We start from the raw sequence: 19,933 nt of genomic DNA on the forward strand, positions 1-19,933 counted from the left end.
AATCCTCCTGCAGTCTCATACTCTCCTGTGTGGATGAACGAAGGAATAAAAGACAGATGGGATTCCATTTTCATCAGCGTATTATAACCATGTCTTTAGGTACCTGTTATCCTAGGGCTTACTTCAAAGCCTGCTGATATAGAAGGAAGCAATTTTAACAAGGTTGCTATCAGGCCTCCATCTGTTACCTGCAGAAGGTAAAATGCCTGTCCTCACAGAACTTCTACCAAACTGTAACGGGATTCAGAAGTTGCTGCCAATGAAAATTATTACCAGCTACTGCCTGTACTGTGGAAACAGTCTTATTGATACTGGGCAAGTCCTCCACATCCTGATGTGGTTTGACTTCCTAGTGACCCCTCTTCCTCCCGAATGCGGTAGATATATAGAACATGAATGCCTTCTATAGCTTTAAAAAAAAAACACCCCAAAACACACACAAAACAATCAAAAAAGACAAACAGTTACAAACTTTTGCTGGTAGGATGCATACCAGAGTTAGACATGATGGACAAAACAGTGATAAAATATTAACTGCTTGCTGTGTTTTTTTTGACCTTTATAGCCTCTTCAGAAGATGTAGGTGCATTACACATTGTTAGATTCAAGGTGGAAGCCATAGAGAAAATAACAGAGAAAGCAGTTGAACACAGCCTCAGAATATCTGAGTTAGAAGACACTTGATTATCTTACCTGTAATTTTTGGTTCCCTAACTAGTTTCTACAAAATACAGTATGCCTTTGTTTTATGGAAAGAAGCAGCTAGCAGCTATTGCTCATCGACAACAACGACCTCAAGCTGTGCAACAGCTGGAACTAGTGGAAGGTTTACAAGCGAAGTGTACACAAATTCCTTCTAGCAGCCAAATCCTCCTTCTGTGTGTGTCAGACATACACATGGTGAGGAGTCGCTGATGGTGCTGGTATCTGAGCAATGTACGTGTGGGGATCCCTGGTCTGCAAGCTGCTGCAACGCTCCTTCTGAGAACTTCTCGGTGGAAACACAGAATTTGTCATAGAATAATGATCTGCGGTCAGGAAATTCCTAGCATGAAAATGTTTCCTTTTGTCAAAACCAGAACGTATTACTTTTTAAAACCAGCAGCAAGCTCTTCATTTTCCAGTAAAACATCTGCAGCCCTTTCTGAAGAGTGGACCAAGTCCACAAGGGCTGCAGATATACTTTGGTCAATCACTTTGCTTATGTATTTTGTCTTTAGATTTTTTAATAGAACCAAGTTATATAAAGTGACATACCAAATGAAAGATACTTACAAAACAGTATAAAATAAGCTACCGTGGTATCATGAGTACATGTGATGTTTTCTAAGGACATACTGTATTAGAGGTAGGTGAAAAAGGGGAGATGATTCTGTTACCTTCAGATATCTCAGGATCCTCCATTCACTAGTTTTTCTTCTTTTGCATTACTTTATTTTATATTTTGCAGACACAGAGGGCTTATAACAACTTTAATGCTTACTTTTTTGACATATTAAGATCACCCTACTATTATTTAAAGCAGTGCACATCTTCATTTGGTCCAAATAGGCAGATTCTGCCCATAATTTGAGACTGTATGCAAGAGTACATTGAAGCCTTTGCTTCTCTCTGTCTGGGCCGACCTAATACCAGTATGTCAACAATGGCTTAATCAAACCTCTTTTAAAGAAGATTGAAACCACAGGTTAACACTTTTTCAACAAGCACTGTTTAAATGCTGACGGTCTCTGAGAGAGAAGACATCCCTTAGCCAATTTTCCATGCCCGTCTTTGCACTGGACAGTCCTGGTGTGCCATCCTGTGTCGCATGTTCGAGAACAAGAAAGCCACGGCCCCGTAACCCAGCGGGGTTGCGTGAGCTGTGGAGTTATTTTGCTGCCGCCGCTGCCACTGCTGGTGACGGAGTTAGTCATTTGCCCTTGCTTCTTCGGCACGAAGAAACTATAGCGGACATCCACTGGTTGAGTTGGATCAGTCGCAAGTATCTGCACAATAAGAACCTCTTTTGTGGCAGAGTGTCCCATGGCGTGCAAGAAATCATCTTTGTGACTCCAGCCGCTGTAGTTCATGACAGTCCCGTTGATGTCAATGATTGTTTCTGAAGTGGAGATCATGTATTTTCCATTGACAAGGTACTCACCGTTTTTCTTTTTCAGGGCCAGGTAGGCGGTGAACCTGCTCTGGTCCTTAGTCTTGAACTGCCGAACTTTGATGTGGGTTGCCCCTTCCGGGATTTTCACTACATCTGTGTAGCCCTTGCTGAACGAAGGGAAAAAACAAAAGCATTCAGTAGCTAGCGTGAAATAAGCCTCAAGTCTTACTGCAATGCCTGATGAAGTCACTGGCATGACACATCTTGCTTCGTTTTAGTTCAGGCCCTGAATCCATCTGGCTTGAGGCTCATCTAAGATTAATTTAACCAGGTTCCACTGTTTGTCTACTGTATTGTTCTTTAAGTTCTTGAAGAAATTTCTACTGCGCTTATTTCAAATTGCTTAATCTTTAGCTTTAGTAACAATTTTACGTGAGTCAGATACAAGAGGAATGAAAAATAACAGATAGCTTATACATTTCAGCAAAGGGTGGGAGATATGAAATATGATGCGTGCTTTGCCTGCCAAGGAAAAGATAATGAGATATGCATTGGTTACAGCTGTTTCTTGCTGTCTTTGCTATAATGATGATTAAGGAAAGCATGAGCTGAGTAACAGCTGGGTAGAGGTACCTTGGGAACTTTTAAAAATAATCTTGATCACTGAGAAAAAATTTGTTTACTTTGAAATTCATAAAGACGAAGATTAATTGTCAAGTGTCTAATATGAGGGGCACCCAAATGTTCAATTTGTACCATCACAGACTTCCTTCTGTTGCTACTTATAAAGTATCTTAATTCAGATTTAGAAAAAGATATTTAACTCTTCTACTGAAAGTGACAAGCATTCGAAACCTGCAAGTGTGCTGGAACTTATCACTATCTCAAGTATGTTATTTATTTTAACTTTACGGATATATAGAAAAAAATCTAAAGACTATACACAGCTATAAGATGCCACCTGGACTTCGGAAACATGTATTTTCATTTCTAAACCTGTGACAAAACCATTCTGCAAGTATCTTGTATCTGAAAAGTTTAGTGCTGAAACTTTTTTAAAAAAAAAGAATGAGAAAATACACTAAAAATATATAAAAATGAAGGAGTCTCCTTTGGGATTGTTCTAAAGAACAGACTGCTAATTTTGGGAATTTTTGGCTGCACATGAAGAGACTGCACAGACTACAGATTAAACGCTTGTGCTGTTCCCCTGCTATTTGCAGCAGTTATGGGACAACGACTAAAACTCTATTGATTTAGCACCTCCATAAAGCTGAAGGAATATGGTGCGAAAAACAGGGGGGCACTCTGCTCTACAGCACTGCACAAATATTTTTACATAACAGTTGCCAAAATAATTCTGTTAAAACATGTTATTACAGTTACAAAACCATTTGTGCAAAAACTAAAAGCAATGCTGGAGAATTCAAGTCATCTGCACAAAGAACTGTAACACTCCACGGCTGCAAAGAAGCACGTGCAGCCTCAGTTCTCCTCTTTCTCAACTTCTGACAATTTGGCTTTAGAGCCTTTTAAAAAAAGTTTCAAGGAAGCAAGTTTTCCAGATTATGTTTTGACTGCTTTAAAAGAAAAAAGTACAAACAAATGTTACGGCAATTGTCTGCAATGGGAAATACTAGTTCCCCTTGTAGATTTAATAGCTTCCCTGTACATTTAATGTACGGTTTGGTTTCTAATGGACAGCAATGTAGGAGCTGCTACTTTCCAGTGGGGAAAAGATAATTTTACTACAGTTCCTGCCCTTTTGTGTGTAAAAACAGTTTACAGACAATTAAGATTTCATTATTTTAATGAAGGGTTTATTTTAAAGTCAATTACTTGCATAAGGAAATTGTCTCAAACAATATTTCCAGTAGAAAATAAATCCTCGTCACTCCAAAATTCAATCAAAATCAAGGTAGAACATACTTGTTACGTATAAGTTGACTATTACTTTCTAAATGGGGCAACTTTTCGAATACATTGAGGTTGAATTAATATTTTACTCTCTGATCAGTCTCATTTCAGTTAAAAGCATGACTTGAGGAGTAAGACGGTAACTTCATAGGAATAATTGTAACAATCTCTCTAAGTATAACTATGCTACAAATCTGGCCTCACTGAAATCCATGGAGTTCATGGAGTCCCTTTTATGTTTTTGCTGGAGCCTGGATTCCAGCACAAGGATCATTACTGATTCCCATGAAGTATATCTCAATACTGTCTTCTTCACTTAGACATTCCAGACATTTCAATATTTACAAATTGGAAAAGATTTGGTTTATATAATTACTAATCTGGACAGAAAGTCACTCTTTTTGGCAGAGGTGTTTTGGCATCCTTAGGTAAGTAATCATTGGTTTACAAGGAAGAAGATTAGTTATGTTTATTTTTAGAACAAATTCACTCTCAAAGCCATTTTTGACTGCTATTAATCAGTATGTCAAAATGTATAGAAATGAAAGGTCATTTCAGGAGTCAGATTTCAACTTCTCGTAGCTTTCATATGCTATGTAAGAATTTGGAAGATAAAACAAAATCAAGTTTATGTACATTTTTAAAAGATAGTACACTTAACGCAGTCATAGATACTGAGTAGAAATTGTCAATTGAAAGTTTCTAAGAGTAGATCACTACAGCAGTCCTTTGAGACCTGGGAATCTATATAAATGATAATTAAAAATCCTAATTTTTCTATGAATCTCAAGACTTGAAGAGGGAGGGAAATAAGAGTTCAGACAGAAAGCAGACTTACTTGACATTGGTATCTCAGTATAAAGCTTACTGCTGCCCTCAATGTGGCCAGAGAAAACCATGGGGGCGTTTCCCTTTATTTTACTTGTACTAAGTTTTATTATAGTTAAAAGCTGAACTCTGACAGAAAAATGTCTTATGGATAACTGCTATAAATATTTTGACTTAAAAAAATTCCATCTGGAGATCAATACTATGCCAATGGACATGAGGGGATATAACAAATGTCATGGTTACGCCTACGTTTACTTCTGACATCCCATCTAGTCATCTAAGCTCCACATACACTTAGCAGCGTGAAAAGGCATTTTTAGGGTATAATGCCTCTCAGCTATTAAGAAAGACTTTTACAGCTGTGCTCTAATGCTATCTGCTTCTCTCCACTAACTACACAAAGAATCTGTGTCACTAAATCAGGTGGGATGTCCTCATTGTCATTTAAAGTTAGATGAGATGAAACACATTCTCACCATGTGCCCTTCTAACACAGCATCAGCTGGGAAATGCAGAGTTTCAGATACCCAGATCATTTTTATCCCAACAACTTTCTGATTCACTCCTCTGTTCCCTTTCCTCTCTCCTCTAGAAACCACAAACCATCTGACCAGCAAAATTAGCCAGTAGCACAAGACGCCATGCTTTATTCTAGGCACACTTCCTATTTATGAATGAGGTGCTCATCTGTACCGCTGGCACTTTGTGTCAGAAATTAAGTGGGTACAGTGTTTCGCCAGTTGATTATTTGTCAGTTTTGTTAAGAGGCCAGCTGTTAACATCTGGAAAGTGCAATAAAGCACAGGCAATATACTTTTTTGCTCAATCTTCCTATGAAAGTAAATTGCATTTAGAGACAGAAAGCAAGCAAGCACATAGCAGAGTTACTATTTGCACAACAAGATAGATTTACTAATAATCAAGATCAATACCTCTTTTTGGTAAAGGTTCCCATGACTTTTGTGCAGCTGGAATTGTCTCCTCCACACACCCCGCATTTGTCAAACTGGAGCTTTGAACCGATGATGCCATCGCAACCAGTTCGGATGCATTTTCCCCGGACACAGACTGAATTACTGTACGGTCGACACTCGGTACCATCAGTTACCTAGGCAATCAAATGGCCGTTAGTTAAAACCACCATGGAAAAGATTTGCTTTTGTGAATCCGACTGGCAAAGCCTACTCAGAACACAGTGCCTACCCTGACAGACCAGACGGAGTTTCTCTAACATTCCCAGCACAAAAAAGCAGATGAAATTTAGCAAAGGACTGAAAGCAACGACAGAAAACTCCCCTGTAAGACACTAAAATGACCCTGGCTTTAACGATGATCTCGCAGCTTATTAATAATAACAATAAAAGTACTTGTAGATAGCCTTGCATTTGAGCTATCCACATCTAAATGTTACCTTCGTAACAGAGGCAGAAAACTACAAGTATAAGCATGGGAGACATTTCAGTTCGAATTGCATCTGATACAACAAACTGACCACAAGTCACATCTATACTAATCGGCTAATTATTCTATATTAATTGGCTCGGTAGGAGTCACTCTGGACTCCCTTAACATAATTCAGGGTAAAACTTATTCTATTACTCACAGTACTCTTTCTCCTCCAGAAAACCCCAGATTGACAGATGACTCTCCAGGCAGAAACCCCTTCATCCACTACTGAAAACAAGCTAATGCAGAGCACACTAAGAGGTCCATATTTTTCATGAATCCACATATTGAGATGTGGAAAAACTTATCTCATTTTAGATGCCAATTCTGGTCCTAATGTATAACCAGTGGATCAAGCCATTAAATCTAATCACACAGTTAAATCTTTGAATCATATGATTAACTTCTTTTCCCTTGTTGTAGGGAAAGATTCCTAAGATACAGGACACTTCTGAACTGGAGCATGAAATCATCACTGGAGATGCCGTTACCTTCTGAGAAAATACTACATAGTAGCCAGTTCCTTTGGCTCGGCAGGTGAGCTTGCAAACGTCTCCGGGAAGTACTCCAGCATACTTGGGGACCCATTCGACAAATGTCTTGACACCCTTTGCATCAGACTGATAGCCATTCCTTGCTTCACACTGCTCTTGTCGAAAAGATTTGGCTGTAGAATTATTCACATCATTAGTGACTATTTCAGACCACACTGCAAATATCATTATGCCCATCTATTATTCCAATTTCTTTTTTACATAATTTTTAAGTTATGTCACTTCAACTCTTTACTTAGAACTGGCCTTCAAATCCTTCAACTATTTTAGCTTGGAAATCTTCCCATGACATAACAAGCATTAAAGGACTAGAGTTTGCATTACGGTTCATTTTCCAGGACTGAAATGTCTTTTCATTCAAGCATCCTTTCTGTACAGCATCAGGGTGGGGATGGGGGAAGAATTACAGAATTGTATTCATGATGAACGTCTTGCCTTGGTAAAGACATTTTGGAGAAACTACAATGGACCTTTGCTGTTTCCTTTCTCCCTAGATGTTCAGTATTTACTGTCTATGAGCATAGAGGCTGGAGCACGAAGGCACTTTGGCACAAAGGCACTTACCATTTGCTGGGCAGGGTGCGACGTTGCAGGAGCGGTAGATGGCCCTCTTGCCGGTGCAGTACCGGCCGTTGTTCCTAGGAGCCGGGTTATTGCAGTGACGATAAGCAAACTGAACTCCTCCGCCACAGGTACGGGAGCACTGTCCCCAAGGTCCCCAGGCCCCCCAGTTGCCATGGCTTGAAGCCTGAAATATACGGAACAGTGGCAGGTAAGGACATCATCCATGTGTGAATAAAGGTGTTACATCTCGAAGGCACTGCCAATGTTTTCCTCAACTGAAGGTGATTCCTTGGTTATTTTAGTCAGGGGTAACAGCTCCTAGGAGCCTTCTTTCTCTCGGCAGAGTTAACATCTGTCTTTTATCTGCACATTGATGACATCTCATTTGGCGCCGTGCGTGCAAGGGCAATACTAGGCCTTGCTCTGCACAGCCACCTTCAGCCTGTCTCATGAAAGACAAACATGCACCAGAAGTAGTGTCCACACTCTCATGTGCTGCTCTCTGTTTTTTTGCTATTCCCACCAACAGGCTCCCTTAAGCTAGATCCAGGGGATTCGGCTCACAAGATACATTCATAAGGATAATCTGTGATTAATTAAATGCAATTACTGTGATGTGTAGGTATGGCTCTGAATTACCAGTAAGAGATGGAGTTGTCAGATATAGTTTGCAACTCCACTAATTTGGATCCCTAAAAAGAGCATTACAACCACTTCCAGGTATTGCATGAAGTAGTATATAATTCGATAAAAAATGGTGTTATAAGGGCTGTAGCTTGATTAGAAGGACCCACATAGTTTGCAAATATCTTCACAAAGCTCTACAAGTCCGTACCTCTCCTGTGGGTACAGGAGAAGGAGCAGTGCTACTATCCACCCAGTTAATTTAGAAGTAGCTGAACTGTGCAGCTGACAGTTCTCAAAAGCCTGGGGACTCTTCAGATGTATAAAGCTGACAGAGGGGACTGTGTCACTGGAGGTACAAACCTTTCTGCTCCAGAAATTATATTGAGGATGAACTTCATCAGTCTTTCTCTTCACTAGAGTTAGGCCCTGGGGCCTTTCGGGTAAGGACTGTAAATTAAATTTACAGTTTTCATTTAACTCGCAGTCCATTGCCAAGAAGTTAGGAAGCTAAGAATAGGTCCTTGACAGTCTTTCCGTATGTCCTGAGACCTGACCTACCGAATGGGCAAACCCTCTACCCTGAAGGAGTGCCCCTAGTTTTCCAGGAATGAAGGCTTTCATACTTAAGAAGAAAACACGCTTCCTGAAACTCAGCAGCGTTCTTCCTATATCCCTCACCAACAACATTCCAATTACATGCTAGAAAATAAGGCAGATTTCAATCCGACTTCCACAGAGTCCCTTTCACTCCCACAAAAATCAGCGCCTTTGAGGATCGTGCCTTCTAGAATCCCCCAGGGTCACAGCTAGTAACTTACTGAGTAGTATTTCTTCTTGGTTTTGTCAACGCATTTCCCCTGGAGGCAGATCCTCCCTTTTCCACATGGTGTTCCCTCCACAGCAGGCAGCTTCTTCGTCAGACACACCATCTGACCTTGGCGCACAACCGCACACCAGAGGCGAGAGCACACATCCATGCCGGGACACACCGTGTATTCCGACCCAAACGCCAGTTTGCACTGACGGATGGCATCATAGGTTTGTCCCGGGAGCTCCTCGGGGCCCAGGATCTGCTTTCTCGGTTGGTCCAGCAAACAGTTACCTAAAAGAACAAATCAACCTATTACTACTCATTTCCCAGTTTTCTCTGCAGTGCTGCAAATCTGTCATTCAAGTTAGGCAGATCGATAATGACAGCGAACCTCATCCAAAGGATGCTGACCTGAACAGAAAGGATGAAGCATCATCAGGTTTTGGACAAGGTCATACTGTGTTCCCACCCAGCAGCGCACCAGGTGTCGAGCTGTCTATTTCCAGTCCAAGGTGTAAATGAGTTTTACTCAGGTCCCTTTGGCCTTTCATTCTGTTTTCCTTTATTTGAACTGACTCTGAACACATTCCACGCTTATTTATCAGTTTGTGATTTAAGGAATGATCAAGAGTCATGGCATGGTAAGCAAAGTTGTCATTTGAATTTTGAGACAGAATGTCACAAATGGTAAAGCTTCTAAAGGGATGTCAGAAAAATCACAAAAACTGGACTTGTAGCCAATGTGGCACTTTTTTTTTTTTTTTTAAAAAAGGAGAAAACCCCAACAGATCAAAGGAAAAATGGAAAAATATAAGCTGCATATCAAAACTAATGTTGGCAGTAAATCTGGACTAGGCTTTCCTTGTGAGGAATGATACTTGGCTACTTCTGGCATTAGTTGGAAGCAAGCTATCCATTACATACATAAATACATAAATACCAGAAAGAAAAGAAAAAATAGCATAAACTTAAAGAATTGTATATATGTTTTGAGATATATTGCAGAGGTCAAGATTTGTCTGGCACACTCTAAAAATGAGAATTCACATTTATGTTCTAGAGGATCTACTGATAGGTTTGGGTTTTTTCACTATTGAAAAACTTACCTATTGACATGCAGAACCATTTATTCAGTAATCTCTTCTATGCTTCATGAAAGAGATATGTGGTCCGGACAAGGTTCACTTACCCTTGGCCAAAATAACTTACACAATTTACCTCACTTTGGAACCTACACCAGTATTCTTCAGTTAGATTATGGGTAAAAAAAGCTATCTGTTAAAATCTCACTATTTACACAAAATGAAATAGAATTTCAGGCTATGGCAGTGAATTTAAAGAAATCAAATACCCCATCTCTCAATGTCCTGAGTTCTCCCTCCAGAACACGCACTTACAGGAACTGTTCTTTCTTTCCTCTAAAGACTACGGCATACTAACCAAATCAGCCAAAAATTCCCTCTGCATCATCACTTACTATCAAAAAACTCTCTCTCTTGTTAAACTTGTTCAGTTTGTTCTTTGCTGACCTTGATTTACCCTAGCATTGTCTTTAATCTGGATTATGCTGACTTTTTAAATGAAGACAAGGTGTGTCAAAGCTAACTGGCAAGCTGAGTGCCATGAGATAAAGATAATTACATGTACTCTAGCGTTCAAAGCCTGTTGTAGTGTAAAATATTAGAGACATGTTGAGGAGTGAGGAAGCACAGATTTTTTTTCTCGAGTTTCTGAAAAGGATATAATTGGCAAAAGTTGCTGTCAAAAATACACAAAAATCCTACTTCATATACCTTGTGATGAGAGAGGAAGCTAGTACAGTGTTGGGGTGGTGATGGGAAGGCACTACCGTGTCCACATTCACTAGCATACACTACAGTAGTAGTGCACTCCGAAGTGCAACTGTTATTCAGTATTTTAAAACATCATAATAACACTTCATTTCATGACAGACACTGCTGCCCATCACTGAGATCTACCATTATTAACACAACTGGAAATATAGAGAAAAAAAGAAAGAAAAGGCCATATCCTTGCATGTATTTGGTCTGTCAATCATTTTAGTTAACACCTGTTTGAGTATCTTTCACATGTGAATAACAAACAGGTTTCACAAGCTTACATAGAAAATATAGCATTTTTTCCCCTTCAGAATAGAGAGGAATGAGATTCAAAGCTCTCCTTAACCCATACTGCTCTGAGGAAACATGTATCATGTCTATAAAGCCAGGTGTTCCAGCTGACCTCACATGATAAATTCAAAACTGAAGATAGGAAAGGCCCCTAAGGATTCCCCACAAGGGAAAACAAAACAAAACAAAAAAGTCTTTACATTTATAGATAGTAGCAGTGGTAATCTATGTTTAGACAAGTTGCAACGAAGTGCAGGTGTTTTTACCACCAGCTGGCCCAACCTCCTACTTGTAATGGTCAGAAAACACAGTTAAAAAGTTGGAGAATGGTTTGCCCTGGGCCTTCTGGTTGAGAGGGCAGAGAGGGCTTCAATTCACTATGTTACATTACAACATCAAACTGAGCATGGATATACTGCTATTCTCATTTTTTTATCCTGAGTACCAAAGTACATCTGTGTGCTCTGGAATAAAGCAACGTTCTTGTCTGATGACAGTGTTAATTAAGTCATCTCGTTATCTCGCCTCAACTTACGTGTGATATATCTTGGGAAAAAAAGAGTAAGATCTGTGCAGGAAGCAGATAACCGGGGTATAAACTAATTAAAACAGAAATAGCCCTTTTTTTCAGGTTGCACAGGGCACCAAGCACTCTGGCTAAACACAATAAATTGCAAGCAATCATACCACAGTGTGGTGGTTGGCATGACAATAAAGGCAATTAGTGCCTTAGGAAAGGGTTGGCTAAAAGCAGACAGAAATAAATGTCACTGCCTTCTGGACACTAACTGAGCCTTTTCTTCCTAACTGTCAAACTGCTGTCTGAGGTCATCTCATGAGTGTAAAACAAATGGTGATATCATGGTGATGATGTTTATAGTTCTCAGAGCAGGCCTCGGGAGACAGGGAGTCAGCACCTTGATCCTGCCCAGACCTCCTGATTGACCTTGGACAAGACGTTTACATTGGGATTTATTTCGCTGACTTTAACTGTATGTAATGCTGGTGTCTGCAGTTCAGGCAGCTGTCAGATGTTTCACTACGGGGGCGAACGAGTTTATGGTGTAATTCAGCACCACTAATGCAACTCATGAGATCAGTCAAACCACTGATCTCATTGATTAGACCCCTCTGCACTATGATGGGAACTTAAATACCCACTTTAGGAGTAGCTACCTACATAGCAAATACCCACATTTTTATAAGATAAGTCTGCTCCCCAACTTCACTTTCCAAATTTAGAAAATAGGAACATCGATACTTGACAAAATGATGTTAATGAATTAGAGGGTCAAGACTGTGATGTTTGCTGTTACAGCAGTATGGAGTAAACATCTAAATCTAAAGATCTGAATCTAAATCTAAAACTTAAAACTTTAATAAGACTTTGACTGTTCTTCTGTAGTACAATACCCTTGCAGATCCAAACTTCTGGACTTCATTCACATTTCATTATGCTTAGCCATAAGGAGCAGCAGATGAGGCACTTTACTTATTTCCCCACACCAATATGGCCATGCCCTGTTTGTCACAGAGCACAATTCATAAGCTCATGTTCAGACCAAAAGCCCGGTGCAAACTGCTTATGCTGCCTATCACAGAATGGAAGAATCTCCTCTTGTTCAGTGCTTCCCACTTTAAGCTTCCTGTGACGCTGCAACATCTGGTCACAAATATCCTGAAGGAAAGCCTGGCATAGGAATATCTGTATTCTTTCATTGCAACTGCTATTTTCTGCTTTCCTCATCCACGTTATGCCTGCAGCACTGCTCAAAATTACACCTGAATGGTTAAGGTTTTTTTTCCCTTACCTAGCAACACTTGAGAGAGAGAGAGGATTTTCTTCTTTCTATGGGAACATTGCAGAGGATCACTTTATTGAAAGCAAAAAGGGAAGGAAAACACTGCAACTACACAACAGTACATCTGCCCCAGCTAAGGAAAAAAATGAGCGACCCAAAAAGCAGACAGATGCTTATTGTGAAGGAAACATGGAAATATGGCATCTTTGCACTGGTTTACTACCACGCCAAAGCAGCATCATGCTCTACTAGGATTCTGTGGTTTCTGATACACTCAGTATACATTACAAATAGGAATTATGGAGCTATAGATTCGTTCACTGGCTGGAAGAAGAAAATCAAACCAGAAGTTTCCTTCCTAAAATAATGCCTGCCCATTCAGCACAATAATTTGAAGAAAACGCAATTTAAATAATTGACTTCCATTTTTACTTCATAGATAGTGTTTATGTTCTATTAAGACAAATCTTTGATTTAATATAAATAACTAAAAAATGATAAACTTCAACAGAAAAGGAAGACTTACTCAGAAAAGGTCTCTGAAGGCCTGATCTATCAAGAAAAGAGATTCCCTAAATATTTTATATTTGAGATCACGCCAATAGCATCACTAATAAAATTGATTCCCAGAGGACTATGGACCTCTATGGCGAGAGGTTCAAATTTTCTGTGAATTATTTCATCATGTTGATAACTCTTTGAGACTACATGCCCAAGTGGTAACTACTCATGAGTATTAGAAAGGGCAGTGTACCCTAACCCATGCGTTAACAGGCTGAGAGATCCTAAGCCCTTCACATGCAGCAAAGAATACGTGACTTTGTGAAAAGCAGCAGCAGTTGAGGACTGATAAATGTCGTGTACAGGAAAACAGCACTCATGCTGAACAAGGAGACCATAAAGCAGCTCTGAAGGATCTGAAGCTCCTACCTACTTTAACTGAAAAAAAATGGCAGATGTATATTCTTAGACCTGCAGGACTGATTGTTACAGCCCCTCCTCACTTCCATACTGAGATTGGATCTAGCTCATGGATAAGGTTCCAAATTTCAAGCATCCCCTAGGTACAAACAAGCCAAAGGTGAGGTGGGTGGGGGAAATGGTCTCTTTGCTTTCTTTATTGTTGGAGAAAGTAGCTAGCCAAATGCATAGCAAGGAGGAGAAGTCAGGACACAAAAAACAGGAAAAAATTAGAACAACCAACCTTTCTACTCGCCTGCAGCAGGAGAGGAACAGAAGAGGAACCGTAGTTCAGAGTTCCGTGCGCTCTCTAAGAGGTCATATACCTGGATGGCAAGGGAGGTCCCTTTTTTTTAACCCTAGTGAACTGTACTGTACCTCAGTAACTAAACTTGAAAAGTTCTCTTCATATGTGGAAACTAACTTGGTAAAATTAAGTCAATGCCAAAGCGATATGGACCATAAACCAGGACAGCACAGATTAATGAATCTAATAAAATTGAGAGAAAAATGAAGTCATTCTCCAATAGGGGAAAACAGGAGAAAATATTTCAGAGAGCACTGAAATTAGCCAACAAAATATTTAAAAGAAAAAAAACCTTTACATTCAGCAAACATACCATACTTATTATCCATAAGCATTTCAGTTACCATAACAACTTGATCCATTCACTCAATTATGTCATTTTTATCTCAGCATTTTGGAATTTGAATGGTTTGTTTAAGAACTGTAGTTGCTTTGGGAGCACAACGAAGACTTTAAAACTCATTAAAGAGTGAAGACTATGCTTTTTTATTACTACTTTTGGAAAATGAAAGTTTTGCACTTATTCTCCAAAGGGTAAGTAACATATTTAACAAATATTAGTTATATGACTTGGAAGGTAAGCTCCTGGGGCAGAAGTACTCTTTTATCACAAACAGCACAGAGGAGCCTTAATTCTTGCTTACAGCCCCTCTACATAAACATAATAAATACAATGGCATTATAAACTGAATAAATATAATGGTATTATAAACATATAAATGTCATTAATGATAACAAGAACAGATACACTCTGCTCATATCTGCAGTCTAACACTAAGTAAACAATACCATTTTAATTTCTATGAGGAAAAGCATTGCCTTGTGTCCCCTGTTTAAAGTACTCTCTGAGCTCATATCTGTGGCATTTAGGAAGACAAGAATAATTCCATGCTTAAAAAAACCACTATGTTCCAAATCAAATTATCGCCAACACACACTCCATCAACTCTTGCTTTTCTCTTTCATATGAACCATGCAAAGGGGGGTGGGACTCTGCCAGCCCTTTAGACCTTTGCCTTGTTTTGCAAGGAAGACAAGCAAGGAACGAAAAAGAGAATATAAAATGTTCTTATTCAAAAAATGCATCACAGCAAACACTAACATGTAGCCGACGCAAAGTGTGACAACACATACCATGACCGTCATCGAAAAATTCAGTTATAGTAGCCGAAGTGCATTTGGACCAGGGCTTTGAAGCATCGATGCTAGTCAAAATGGAGGACATTAGGCGCTTATCTTCCATGGAGCCAAAGTTCTCCTCACAAAATTTGGAGTCATCGTGGGAAAGCCCAAGCAAGTGCCCTATAGAAATGAAACAAATAAATGAAACGATATTACTATCTAACAGTCTCTACCAGCTGGAGCTCAGTCAAGGTAAAATGAATTATATAACTCATTTTCAAATTGTGACCCAAAGCAGGCCACTTGAAACGTGGTACCTCTGCCTGAAGACAAAAAAAGCTGTGACAGTTTATACCATTACATATAACAAGGAAGCAATGCCATCGGCTGGCATGACATGGGACTGTGCTAATTGAAACCCGATGAAGACTAAAGTGAACTATACTCATTTATATTAGCCAACGATTTAGTTCTTACTGTTTTTCCAAATAATCTTCAGCAAGAAAGACTAATACTTGACTCTGTAAAGATGTTCTGCAACTGTCTAGAAAGGTGCTACAATATTCTTCTAAATGGACAAAAATGCTAGTCTTTACGGAGCAACTAAACAAACTGCATGTAAATTCTTAAAAGTGCAATCCATGCTGAAGTGTGAGTACCCTCTATAATACATCAAACAACCGGAATAATGTTACCAATAATGTTATCTCTTCCGTGTAGAGAGTCTTGTTTTGTAGGAGGGTGCTTTATAGAATTGTTTTGGTTAGGGTTTTAATTTTGCTGGGTTTTATTTTTAACTCTATATGGTATTAGATACTTATACTCCAGAACACAAAATGATGTGCACAAAAAGCAGCACATGATGGAACTTGCAAAAATCCTTAACATCCAGGGGAGTTCAGTCCAGTGCTAGATGAGTTCTTCTAAGTCCGACAGCAACCTTTTCTGTAGTTCAGTGATCCCCACCTTCTCTAGTCTCTGAGAACCAATAATAGATTGCAGGCAATGTACTTTGTTCCCTCCGTAAACATCAGGTTTAACTTTAATTTCCATGCCCACACTGGATTATTTCACAGCCAATTTACTATCCAAGAGTTTGAAGACTGAATGGGAACCACAGATCCAGGGAGCTCAAGCCTGAACTTAACATTCACAGTCTTCACCCTAGGCCAGGCAATAATTAATCTGACATCCAGGGCTAGATCAAGAGTACTTTAATGGTAAGGACAAAGACTATCCATCAAAGTCGCTGCAGAGAAGATGCCCTCAAATAGCAGCTGAAGAGACACTTTGTATTATTCTGCAATAACTAAAAGCCTTCTACGCACCATCGTCTTCATGTTTTGGAATAATTGCTGCAGACTAGCTGTAAAGGGACACAAATAGGGACACTGATGGCAGGATATCATATTCTGATATCCATAGTAATACGCACCACAATAGTAGTAACAATAATAATACCTACAATACAGGATGGAAAGGAAGAAAATCAGCAAACTGTACCTATTTGCCTTATACAAACTTGCTGTTATGTTGTTTTCATCTGTTTTGGGGGAGAAGCCAAGAGGAAAGAGAGGGAGGCAGCACTCACTGTTGAGTTGTATCTGAGATTAGGAAAGTAGCTGTATCTGACCAGAGTCTGTGTTAAGGGTACAGGAGATCAGAAATCGGGGTTTCCATCCTGTGAGAGAAGCCAAGGTATCATCTGGCAGCCTTACTCCCAGGGATGCTGGGTGCCTGACCTAAGGATGGAGCTCGAGGAAGAGCGACAAGAGGACCTTGATCTGTCACTTCCAGTTCTGCCAGTGATTATTGAGAACAGCCAGTCTGTCTTTTGCAGCTACTGAATCCCCACTGGAGGGGAGGTGGGAAGGAAAATGAAGAGGGCATTTCTCTTTTCTTCTCTCTTCCCCCGATGTGCACACATTTACCAACACCATTCAGACACAGCTACTATTTGAATAAAAGGCCCTGTAGTATTATAAATGCTAGTAAGAATTTATTCAAGGAACCTCGGTTAACACTGATGAGAGTTAATACTCCTTTCCCTGTTGCTACTGTTGCTACTTGCTATTGCAATGCTCTATAACAAATACATTGCTGAAAAAAACATAATAAATCAAACTTTCATACTGAAGGCATGTCTAATTACTCATGTGTTTTATATGCAAGATTCGGGCTTACTTTTTTCTGATAGGTAAAACCACTTTCCTTTAGCGATACTCATCATATAAGGGCCAAATAATGCTATTTTTATTCTGCGCTGAGATATAGCTGACTTTCAGTAGGTACATGTCAAGCTTCAATCTTGAATATTGAAGATCATCACCACAAAGATGATCCAGGGGCTGGAGCACCTCTGCTACAAGGACAGGTTGCGGGAGCTGGGATTGTTCAGCCTTGAAAAGAGAAGACTTAGGGGGAACCTAATAGCTGCCTTCCAATACCTGAAGGGAACCTACAGGAAGGCTGGGGAGGGACTTTTTACAAGACTGTCCACTGATAGGACAAGGGGAAACGGGTTTAAGTTGAAGGAGAACAGATTTAGGTTAGATCTCAGGAAGAAATTCTTCAGTACGAGGGTGGTGAGACTTTGGAATAAATTGCCCAGAGAGGTTGTGAATGCCCCCTCCCTGGAGGTGTTCAAGGCCAAGTTGGACAGAGCCTCGAGTAGCCTGATCTACTTGAGAGGCATCCCTGCCCATGACAGGGAGGTTGGATTAGATGATCTCTAAGGTCCCTTCCAGCCTATGCCATTCTATGATTCTATGATTCAATCTGATACAGCACTGTATAAATACTTCCTCTGAAGAGATGACAACATCTTTGTTTTATTTAAGCCAAATGCTGATGTTGAGCAAAATAATTGAGCATAATAAGATTATTATTTCAAGCAGACACATTTCTTTGACAAAGTAACCAAATAATCAGTCCACCCCTTCCAACCTATAGAACAAATTCTCTGGGAAGTGTCACAGGCGAAACGTTTAATGAATCAGCAGCTACTGTGCCAATGAGGACTACCTCTGGCTTTGCCAAAGTCCCAGACACTGACAATGAGTGTCTCAGGAAACACAAAGATGATGTTATTTCTGGCTGCCGTTCTACACAGTGTTATCTCTACGCTTGTACTCACGCTAATGCATTAAATGACACCAGATCACACCTCATGTCTGAGGACCGTGAGCAGAGCTGACAGGTTAATGAACCCCAACACATGCGTCGCAGTAACACAACTAGAACCCTTTTCTGCTGACATTAAATTACTCCTTGTAGCATGTTTCATCCGTGTTCTGCTAACTTAAGCAAACATTTACTAGAAAGGGCTTTAGACATATCCTCTAGCTTTTGTTGACAGACTTCTCAGTATGTGGTGCAGCTCCCCATTTAAATCAGGACCGCGCACGCTCTGCTTTGCAGAGCTGCTCAGGAGTTTCAGCCAGTTTCTTACATTTTACTTGAATTTGTGCACTTGAATATGCATATGCTACCAATCAATTAAACGGAAATATTTGCAAAAAATTAGCCCAGCAAGCAAGAAAACACCATGCTGGTTAGATCTCAGCTTCACTATAGCAATCACTTCACTATAGCATACAAGAGACAACATGTATGCTTAAAAGTTGCAAGAAGAATGCTTTTGTATTTAATGTCCCAAGACTGCTCATAGTTGTAACACAGCAAGAAATTACTTCACTGCATCATGGTTGTGAAACAAGGTAATGAGGTTGTTCCAGTGGAAATGGAGTTTCATTTCTAAGTCATTGGACTTGGTACTGAGCAGCTCTGGGTGAATAACAAAAGCTGGAGGATTGCTCTAAAAAGTTTGGCTGAGTAACATCACATGGTGTACAACACACGTTCAGCGTAGGATACGAATAACAGTTGGGTGCGCACCGCCAATTTGAGAACTTAGTTTTTCTGGGTGCTCAACATTTTACAGGACCACTCAGAACTACCCAAAACTCTGTGATGTGAAGGGTTCAGTCTTGTAGGGCAGAATTCAAGTTTCTTAACTTCGACACCCTCTGATACCACTCTGCAACACTCCACCCATTTAAGATACAACTTTGCTCTCTACACGAGAATCTCTTTCTTGCGTAACCATACTTTACCTTTCGTAACTTTATTCATCTTACGTGACAGACATCCCATGTGAGCACATAATAAAAGACTTAACACAGTGCAGATAAGCAGAGGCCCTGCTCATGCTGATGCTTCTGAATGTGCAACTTGCACACCTCTGAGTTTCTCTGCTACCTATGGCATTCTTTTAACACAGTTTTTGTGTGTGTGAATTCCTCCTTGCACCAACTTCATCAGTCCTGGCTTTGGAAAGACACCTTCATCTTTCTTACATGGATTTTTCAGCCCCTGATTCTCCTGCAGTGGGATTTATATATGACAGCTCGGACTACCCACTGTCAGAGCAAAGTGGTCGCACCACATCAAACTGTGGAAATCCTACAGCTGGGCAACACAAATGCCCCTGGAGCAGTCCAGGGAGTGTACTGTGCTTTAGCTTGCTCCCGGCTTCCCTGCCTAAAGGTGGTATCGTTTCCATCTCTCTCTACTCTGAGAGATGCTCTGACTCTGCAGAGAATGTAATTGCTGAGCTGCGGACTGCAATTGTTCTTCTTCCTTTCTTCGCCTCCATATAGACAAAAAAAGATAATTCCTTCAGATATGAGAAAGGTTGCATGCAAATTTCAAGCTCTTCGCTTTGAGGAGAGAGACTGCAGGTTTTTTTTCCATAAAATGATTG

The 19,933-nt window shown here is 40.0% G+C and overlaps 1 protein-coding gene across 2 annotated transcripts in view; it reads right to left on the reverse strand.

The window, feature by feature from the left end:
- Positions 1-1,688: 1,688 nt before the first annotated feature.
- Positions 1,689-19,933, reverse strand: part of ADAMTS5 (ADAM metallopeptidase with thrombospondin type 1 motif 5) — a 42,124-nt gene continuing 23,879 nt past the window's right edge. For both annotated transcript variants that reach the window (XM_086631599.1, XM_009988284.2), the window contains 6 exons: positions 15,181-15,348; positions 8,853-9,136; positions 7,408-7,591; positions 6,781-6,956; positions 5,776-5,951; positions 1,689-2,262 (listed from right to left, as the gene is read on the reverse strand). In XM_086631599.1, coding sequence (XP_086487725.1) covers positions 1,689-2,262; positions 5,776-5,951; positions 6,781-6,956; positions 7,408-7,591; positions 8,853-9,136; positions 15,181-15,348 — 1,562 coding nt within the window. The remainder of the gene's footprint in view (positions 2,263-5,775; positions 5,952-6,780; positions 6,957-7,407; positions 7,592-8,852; positions 9,137-15,180; positions 15,349-19,933) is intronic.

This window comes from Tauraco erythrolophus, chromosome 1 (genome assembly GCF_009769465.1).
Source record: "Tauraco erythrolophus isolate bTauEry1 chromosome 1, bTauEry1.pri, whole genome shotgun sequence".
Classification (NCBI taxonomy): domain Eukaryota; kingdom Metazoa; phylum Chordata; class Aves; order Musophagiformes; family Musophagidae; genus Tauraco; species Tauraco erythrolophus.